We start from the raw sequence: 9,679 nt of genomic DNA, 5'->3' as shown, positions 1-9,679 counted from the left end.
TGTTTCCTAAATCATGCAAAAGACTTAAACCAATACAAGATCAATTTTCTTCTTCTTTTTGGCATGGCAAGTAGTTGGGACTTGGTTCACTAATCAAGACTCCTAACTTGTGTTTGTTGCCTACAATATTATTGACCGGCCTCAGATAGTTGTGACTTCTACGTAAGTCCAATTACGATTGCTTAACATAGCGCTAAATTTGCCTTATGGCATACTAACTATTAACTACTAACAACTAACTTTTACTTTATGCACTTTACTTTTACGCAATTTACTATTCTTGCACATATTATTCATTTGCTTTTTCCTTTGCTTATTGGAGCACATGTTTATGTTAATGCCATTTGCCTTTTGCCCAACTGGGTATATGATTATATATATATATATATATATATATATATATATATATATATATATATATCTTTTATGCTTGTGTTGTCTGTTTGTTGTGAAGCAAATGCCAAGAATTGGTCAAAAAGGACTTAGATTTTAGGACCTTACCCAAGCAAATGGAGTTTGAAGAGCAACTAGGCCTCATGCCTTTAGAGTGCTTAAATGTCAAAGAGCAACCAGGCCTCATGCCTTTAGAATGCTTAAAGCTTGAAGATGAACATTGAAAGGACCACATTCTAAACTCCCTCTTGTCCATTCTTTGATTGTATTATAGAACTTTTTGATGTGTGTTTTCTTTATGCTAGGGATTCCAACTTGAGCCTAATTGAGGAACCATTACCATGAGCTCCTAAAAGAGAGAGATCCAAGATGCCTTGAAGAACCTTATCTTAAAATTCATTGATTGATTGCTTGAGTTTATGCTTGTGATTGCTTATTCCAAAGGATGGGAGCTACTTGGATCATCAATATGAAATCAAGAGAGGAACTCCTTGTGTGGTTTTGTTCTCTTCTCCCTCACTTCTTGTATGCTTAGGATCTTATCCCTTCTTCTTCTTCTCTCCACTCTAGCCTTAGCCAAAACTTTTGTGCAAACATTTAACATTTGTTTTCAACATTAGAAACCTAAGCCTTATGCTTTTGATTTTCAAACTTTCTTTTCATAACACTTATTTTGAATTGAATCTTTAAGTCAACTTAGACCATTTTGTATATACTTCTAATTGGTAAATATAACTCATTCAAATGCCTTTGTGGTTCCAATGGCCACTTCCTTAATCAAAATTTTCATAACCTTTAGCTATTAGGTTTGAGTTATCCTTGTGGTAGATGTAATACTCACCTATATCCTTAGTGATGGACAATGAGTCTTCCATGCTTATTATAGGGTTAACCCCTCACTAGCATGTTGAGGCTATCCTCACATGGTGGATTTGTGGTTTGGTTGAGTTTTCTCCCTTTGATAACAAAAGACCTTAAGGCTTTTGGACCAATCAATTCACCAACTTTTTTTTGAGATTTTTACCCCGAACTACGAGGTTTTGATCCTAATATTTCTATAAGATGGTACGTAGGCAATGGGTTTATCCATCCAAACACAAAATGTAAATAAACTTGTATATTCTCTTCTCATCTCTTCAATCATGTTTGCACAAACAATTTTTTCACAAAAAACAACAACCTTTACAACAAGTGTGAAAAGGGCTCCCTAGGAGGACCTAGGATGTTTTGGGTGCCTAACACCTTCCCATTATATAACCAACACCCTTACCCAGATCTCTGTTCTCCTTTACTAGTTTTTGTTAAAACTTTTAGGTTTTTGTTCGCTTTCTAACCATTCCTTTGGATAAATAGAAGTGCGGTGGCGACTCGACTTGTATGATTTACCTTGGATTTAGTCAATATCTCGAATGGTAACGAATACCCCACTACAAATGGTGATTGGGAAATTGAAACTTGATGTCCAAGAAAGTATTGAGTGTAATGGCCGAGGAGACCTGCTGGGAGGAGACAACTGGCCAAGTCCAAGGGACTTCGCGATTCTTTTAAGTTAGGGATACCAAGTGTGTTTTTGGTTACCTTTAGCAATTTCTGAAAAAAAATGTAATTCGATGTTGTTTCCCTTACAGTTCATATTTGAAGAAGGGTGTTTTCGTAAAAAAATTCCGATGTATATCATTTTTGAAAAAAGTTACATTTCGCGACAAAGCAGGGAAAGTAAAATACCGAGCACATATAAGGGAACTGATTTTATTGATAAATGATCCCAAAATGGATGATTTTGTACAAAGAAGCAATTCCTAAAATAGGTGATTGTGAAAAGAAATTAAAAATCATAATGGCAATGAAACATCTCGGGTTTCCACCAAATTCCAACTCTGTTGTAGTCTCTACGCCTTTAGTCATCCTTTGATCTTGCTTTCAGAAGGAGAGTGACTATATTGACTTGCTAGGGAAGCCATTGAATTGACTCATTGAGGAGTGAAGAAAGATTCTTTACGGGGTGCAGCCTCTCACTTTTATTAAATCCATAAATTTTTCCTAGACCGCTCTTTCGGGTTATCCGTCTACCGGGATACCCATTTTTGCATAAGTCACGCTTTCGGGTTTTCAACTTATCAGGCTCTCTCTCTTTTTTATAAGCATAGTATTTTTTGACTGTATCCACATTCACTGGGGATGGAAGATCTTCACCATCCATTTTTGCAAGGATTGAGGCTCCTCCAGAGAAGACCTTTCTCATAATGTATGGGCCTTCGTGATTCGGTGTCCATTTACCCCTTGGATCGGTATGTGTGGGCAAAATCTTCCTTAATACAATATCTCCAACCTCGAGGTTACGGGGGAAGACCTTCTTGTCGTGTGCCCTCTTGATGTGCTTTTGATAAATCTGGACATGGTAGATGACTACCAATCGCTTCTCATCAATAAGGTTCAGTTGGTCAAAATGGGTTTAGACCCATTCAACTTCATCGAGCTTGACATCGGTCAAAATCCTTAAGGAAGGAATCTCTATTTCAACAGGCAAGACTGCATCCATGCCACACACAAGAGAGAAGGGAGTCGCCCCCAGTGGAAGTGCGTAATGAAGTACGATAACCATGTAATGCGAACATGAGCATTTCGTGCCAATCTTTATAGGTTTCCACCATCTTTTGCATGATCTTCTTAATATTTTTGTTAGCTGCCTCAAAAAAGCCATTCATCTTAGGCCTATAAGGAGATGAGTTACGGTGGTAAATTTTGAAGCTTCGACATAGATCCTTCATCATCTTGTTATTGAGGTTAGATCCATTATCGATAATGATCTTGTTGGGGACCCCATAACGACAAACGATTTCCTTCCTAATGAACCGAACCACCACTTCTCTGGTAATGTTGGCATATGAGACTACTTCTACCCATTTTGTGAAATAGTCAATGGCTACAAGAATTAAGTAGTGTCCATTTGAGGAAGTTGGCTCTATGCGTCCGATTATGTTAATGCCCCACATAGAAAAAGGCCAAGGAAACGTCAGGATATTGAGTGGCATAGGCGGTATATGGATCTTGTTAGCATAGATCTGGCATTTATTGCATGTTTGGTCATGACGGTGACAATCAACCTCAATAGTCATCCAATAGTAGTCAGCACCTTAAGATCTCATTTACCATAGTGTGCTCAATGGCATGCAACCCAAAGGAGCCTTCATGGATTTCCATTATGATTTGGTTTGCTTCTTGCTTGTTTACATATCTTAGCAAAACCGAATCCCAATTTCTCGTGTATAGTACTCCTCCACTTAAAAAGAACTTGGAAGACAGTTTCCGTAGGTACTTCTTGTTAGTAATGGACACGTCTTTAGGATATTCTTGGCACTCTAAGAATCTCAAGATGTCATAGTACCAAGGATATCCATCGACTTCGTCTTCGACCGCCAAACAGTAAGCAAGCTCGTCCAAGTAGTTGGGGTGAGTTGTATCCCAAACCGGTACAGTCCTTGTTGGCAGGCAGCTCAAACATTCTTCCACATCTTTGGGGGTTCCCATTCTTTATGATTGTCAGGGCATACTTAAGAGAGGCTATTGGAAATTCCGCATTTTTGGATTCATCCCTCGCAAGGCTAACCATTTCGACATTGACTACCTCGAATGACTGAAAAGGGATTTCCCTCATTTCCCCTTCTCTTTCAACAAAGCGGAAGGACACCATGTGACTTACTAGCAAATATTCTTCCCCTTCTATCCCCACTAGCTTGTTATTCACTACAAATTTCAACCTTTGGTGGAACATTGAGGTAACAACACCGGCTGAATGAATCTACGGTCTACCGAGCAAGAAACTGTAAGCGGGGTGGATATCCATTACACAAAAGGTGATAAAGAAGGTATGGGGACCAATATTCATGGGAAAATGCTCGCACCAATAATTCACTTGGTTTCATGACAAGTCCTTCAATAGTCAGCTTAGTGAAAGAGACCTTGGGCATCATATTAAGGAAGGGACCGATGTCCATTAAAACTCTGGATAAAATTGTGTCCACACATTCAATGGAAATATGGAGAGCCTTGTTATGGTTTCTTTCCTCAGTGGGGAGCTATATGTCATTAAATCCCAAACTCAAGCTAGTGGCTAAGTTCTTGACTACGACTTCAAACTGGAAGACCGATATTTCTTCGGGTACGTGGGCAGCAATTAGAAACTTCACCAGAGCATATCTATGGGCCTCTAAGCACATTAGTAGGGACAATATTGAAATCTTCGAGGGTGCCTGGTTAAGTTGCCCAACCACTCAGTTGTCAATCCTTTTGATGATACGTAGAAACTCATCTACTTCACTGGTTATCAGAGGGTCTTGCCTTGGCGGGGTATTACCAACTTGCTTGCCTTTGTCATGGGCTGATGGACCACTATTCTCGATCAGAGGTGGTGTTGGTGCAAAGATTCTCTCGCTTCTTGTTACGCCGCCAGTTCTAGCGATGCTTATTAATGGGTCATCAGACTTGATAGATTCTTATTGTACTCTTTGGTCGTGGACGTAGATTGGTGTATCGTACATCTAAGGGACGACTCATTGTTGTTGTATGGGAATGGTGTCAGAACTGTTATGATCATTGGAGTAGCAGGGCTCACTGAAAGAGTTAACTAAGAAAGATTATATGGGATTTCCAAGGGAGGAACTTCTCCATACGGAATTTCGAGGGTTGAGACATCTTTGATGGTGGAGAGTCGATCAATTATCAATATTCCTTGGTTCATTAGAGTTTGAATGGAAGCCTTCAAAACTTCACATTGTTGTGGATCTTTTAAACACTATCCACAAGACTGAGCACAAACGAAGAACGTGTCACTTCTCAATAGAACATTCTTGATTTCTACAAGTGGGGTCTTCAAATCCTTGATAGAGGTTACCACCTTCCTTCCACTGTCTAATTCAACTATGTTTACATTTGCCTTATCATGGGGAGGCATCGAGTTGCTGTTTAAGTTCGGGCCGTTGGGCGCAAACGTAATTGCCTTGGAGTGAATCAGATCTTGAACTTTGTATTTCAACGCTTTACAATTTTCAATAGAGTGTTCGGGAGTGCCATAATGGAACTCACAATGGGCATTGGCATCGTAACTGGGAGGAAGAACCGTTGGTGGGGATCCTAACTCTCTCAATTGTACAAAAGGTCCTATTAAAAGGTAAGGTAAAATATGGCTATATAGCATTGGTATTGGGTTAAACCTCCTCTCTAGTCTTCTTAATCTTTTTTGTTGTGGTTGATATTATTGTTGCTAACATTGTTGTTACGGCTGATAACGTTGTTGATTATGTTGTGGTTGTTAATGCTGAAATTCTGGTATCAGATATGAGATATCGAAGGTAATGTCACGACACTAATATCTGAGTAACACAAACAGGATAAAGATAAAGAATGGTAATGCAAAAGACACAAGCAATTGTTAACCCATTTCGGTGCAACTCACCTACGTTTGGGGGCTACCAAGCCATGAAGGAAATCCACTAAATAGAATCAGTTCAAAGACTCTCCGTACACTTCAACAAGTTACAGTCTTTCTCACCTAATCTGCACCCGTGCAATTTCTACCTAAGCACTCTTAGATATGAGAATCCACTCACTTCCCTTCAATCATCCCTGTGATTTTAAACAACAATTCCTTGAGAAAAGAAAACACTTTTCAATAACACACCCTTGATTTTACTTCACAATTTCAATCAAGTAGACACACACTTGATCTTGCTTAACAGCTTTAATCAAGTAGACACACACTTGATCTTGCTTAACAGCTTTGATCAAGTAGACACACACTTGATCTTGCTTAACAACTTTGATCAAGTAGACACACACTCTTGCTTACAAGCTTAGAGTGACAAATTACAACCTACAAATCAGACCAATTCAATCATCTATGGATGAATTGAATGGCTTACAAGTCTCACGACTAAACAAGACACAAACCCTTGCTCTCTCTCAATATTTCGCTCAGTATTGGTTGTGTATCAAATCAGGTTTTCCATGTCCTATTTATAGAAGCATTCAGCTGGGCTTGGACATCTTGAAAACCCTAAAACTATTTTCCAATTAAATCTTTTCATAACAGCTGGTTAGATCTCCTTGGAAAATAAGTAAATCAGGTTGTAATCAATGATTGAATGCGCCTGCAAATCAGATCTTCAATCATACATAGATTGCCATTAAATGCGCAATCACATAACACCAGACACCCACACTGAATATTCTGTGTACAGGATGTCATGACATCGGGTCTGACATCCTGGAACAATCCTGCATAATTCCATAATTCCTTTTATAATTTCCAGCAGGTACATAATATCAGATGTCATGACATCGTGTATGACATCCTGAAATAGTCCTTCATAATTATGTTTTCCATTTAAACTCCAGCAGGTACATATAATCAGATGCCATGACATTGTGTATGACATTCTGAAACAATCCTGCATGATTATGTTCTTGAACTCCAGCAGGTACATAGGATATCTTATGTTAAGACATCACACACAACATCTTGTGAACACTCTTTGTTTTACCAAAATTGCTGCCAACACTTAGAACCAACAAATACGGTTGATACTATTATTGTGGTTATGGTTGCTGAATGGGAATATCAAGATTTTGTTGTTGTTGAACAGAAGCCACAATGCCTACTTATTGGTAAGTGGTATTTCTGGTTCAGATGATGGTTGTGGCATTGGTCTCACCTTCTCTCTTTTTACCATAAAGAAAAAAGGTTTTTTTGCTGCACTAGATGCACTTGCAGAGTTTTGAATCTTTCCCATCTTGATCATATTTTCGATCCTTTCGCCAGCTAAGACTAGGTCGGAAAAACCCGAAGAGGTGCTCCTCACCATTCTGTTTTGGTATGGGACTTGTAGGTTTCCAATAAACATGTCTATTAGTTTCCTTTCTAGTAAAGGTGGTTGTACCCTAGCAGCTAGTTCCCTCCACTGTTGGGTGTACTCCTTGAAGGATTCCTCAGACCTTTGAGTCAGATTTTGTAGCTGTTTTCAGTTAGGTGCCATATAAGTATTGTACTAATAATGCTTGAGGAATGCCTCAACCTTCTCCCTCCATGTGTGAATATGACTTCCCTCGAGTTGCATATACCAATCCAATGATGCCCCACTAAGGGAATCTTGGAAAAAAATCATTAATAGTAGATCATCACTAGAATAAGCAGCCATGTTTTGGCAGTATTCCCTAATGTGATTCTTAGGGTCACTGTTTTCCTTATATTTTTCAAAGTCTAGGACTTTGAACTTGGATGAAATGACAACACCAGGAACAAGGCATATTTCTGCTGCGTCAAGACCCAAAGCATCAGTGCTTTCCATTGCTTTGAGTTTCTCCTCGATAGCCTTTACCTTCTTCATCACCTTATAGATCGTCGGACTGAAAGCGTCATATTGAGATGCATCCCTTGTGTAAGACCCCAATTTTGACCCTAAGATCCCTCATGGCATCATAACATTGCATTTGCATAGCCTCAAGGATCATGAGCATCTTGGTTCCCTTTGCCTTTGGGTGGGACTCCTTGTGATTGGTTTGAGATCACCAAGCATGCTTGAATTATACATCATTGTTTCTCTTACTTTTGTTTACTAAATAATAATAATAATAATAATAATAATAATAATAATAATAATAATAATAATAAACGAAAATAAATAAATAAATAAAATATAACAAATTTTTTTTTGGACTTTGGGCCTCTCTCATTTGAGCCCACAGGTCCACAAAAACCAGGTTATAAATTCAGAGTTTCAGTGAAACAAAAGGACATTCCATTCCTATTACCCTGGCAGGAAAAAGAAAGTGAGAGAAGAGCTAACAGAGTTCAGAGCAACCTCCAGAGGTTGAAGGGAACTCATCGGCAAAGAACCAATTCCCTCTCATATAAACCCTCAGATTGCTCTGCAAACCTCACGGGTGCAACTCAATTTCAATCGATCCTCCCCAATCAGGTATGCCCTATTTCCACTACTTTATACTTTCAACCTGAATTTTTTTGATACCCTTTTAATGTATGTGTTTGACAAGAGGTTTAGGCCTCCTGCCCTTGGTTGCTTTTTGTGAGCTTTTTTGTGAATTTTAATGGCATGATTCATGTGGTTACATTTTGATTTGGGGGCAACTCTTGATTACCCTATCTTGTTTCTCTAACCTGTTTGTTGAGTTTTTTTTGTGAGGGCTCACATGACTCTTGCAGAGATGGCCTGGTGTTCCACCTTATTTGTGGGATACCCCCTGGAGGTTTATTCCGATTACCTGTGCTTAATGGCTTGAGATATTTGTTTGTGACTGCTTATTCCAAAGGATGGGAGCTACTTGGATCATCAATATGATCTCAAGAGGGGAACTCCTAATGTGGTTTTATTTTCTTTTCCCTTATCTATTGTATGTTTAGGAATTTAACCCTTTTTTTCCCATTCTAACCCAAGCCCAAACTTTTTGTGCAAACAATAACTTTTGTTTTCAACATTAGAAACCTAAGCCTTATGCTTTAGATTTTCAAAACTTATTTTTCATAACACTGATTCTGAATTGAACCTTTTAATCCACTTTAACCATATTTTTGTAAATACTTTTAATTGGTAAATATAACCCATTCAAATACTTTTTGTGGTTTCAATGGCCACCTTCTTAATCAAACCTTTTTTATAACCATTAGCTATTAGGTTTGAGTTATCCTTGAGGTAGATATAATACTCACCTTTTTTTTTGAATTATTTTACCCCGAACTACGAGGTTTTGATCCTAATCTTTTTTTAAGATTGTACGTAGGCAATGGGTTCATCCATTCAAACACAAAATGTAAATAAATTTGTATATTCTTTTCTCATCCCTTCAATCATGTTTTCACAAATAAATTTTCACAAAAAAAAACAACAACCTTACAACAAATGTGAAAAGGGCTCCCTAGGAGTACCTATGATGCTTTGGTGCCTAACACCTTCCCATTGCATAACCAACCCCCTTACCCAGATCTCTGACATTTTTATTAGTTTTTGATTCGATAAAACTTTTAGGTTTTTGTTCGCTTTCTAACCATTCCTTTGGATAAATAGAAGTGCGGTGGCGACTCGACTTGTATGATTTACCTTGGATTTAGTCAATATCTCTAATGGTAACGAATACCCCGCTACAGAAAAATGGCGACTCTGCTGGGGACAAAATGATCCTAGTGGGTTTTGCCTACTTTTCATATTTGGGTTATTGTATTGTATATTTTTTTTTTGTTGTGACATATTTTTGTGCAATTTGGGATTACTGTATT

The 9,679-nt window shown here is 38.3% G+C and overlaps 1 protein-coding gene across 1 annotated transcript; it reads right to left on the bottom strand.

Annotated features, from left to right (window-relative positions):
- Nucleotides 1–7,046: 7,046 nt before the first annotated feature.
- LOC127122819 (uncharacterized) lies at nucleotides 7,047–7,775 on the bottom strand. Its single transcript, XM_051053101.1, has 2 exons — nucleotides 7,464–7,775; nucleotides 7,047–7,403 (listed from the first exon to the last, which is right to left on the bottom strand). Exons 1-2 carry the CDS (start codon nucleotides 7,773–7,775, stop codon nucleotides 7,047–7,049), a joined length of 669 nt encoding a protein of 222 aa, XP_050909058.1.
- Between the last annotated feature and the right edge of the window lie 1,904 nt (nucleotides 7,776–9,679).

The sequence above is a fragment of the Lathyrus oleraceus genome, chromosome 2 (genome assembly GCF_024323335.1).
Source record: "Lathyrus oleraceus cultivar Zhongwan6 chromosome 2, CAAS_Psat_ZW6_1.0, whole genome shotgun sequence".
NCBI classification, from domain to species: Eukaryota; Viridiplantae; Streptophyta; class Magnoliopsida; order Fabales; family Fabaceae; genus Lathyrus; species Lathyrus oleraceus.
The sequence above is the reverse complement of the archived record's forward strand: the minus strand, read 5'-3'. Positions and strand labels throughout refer to the sequence as shown.

Coding starts and splice junctions, on each gene's coding strand:
- LOC127122819 (XM_051053101.1), bottom strand. CDS start 7,775: ATGAAGAAGGTAAAGGCTATCGAGGAGAAACTCAAAGCAATGGAAAGC. Junction 7,404..7,463: donor TTCACACATGGAGGGAGAAG/GTTGAGGCATTC, acceptor AACTGAAAACAG/CTACAAAATCTGACTCAAAG.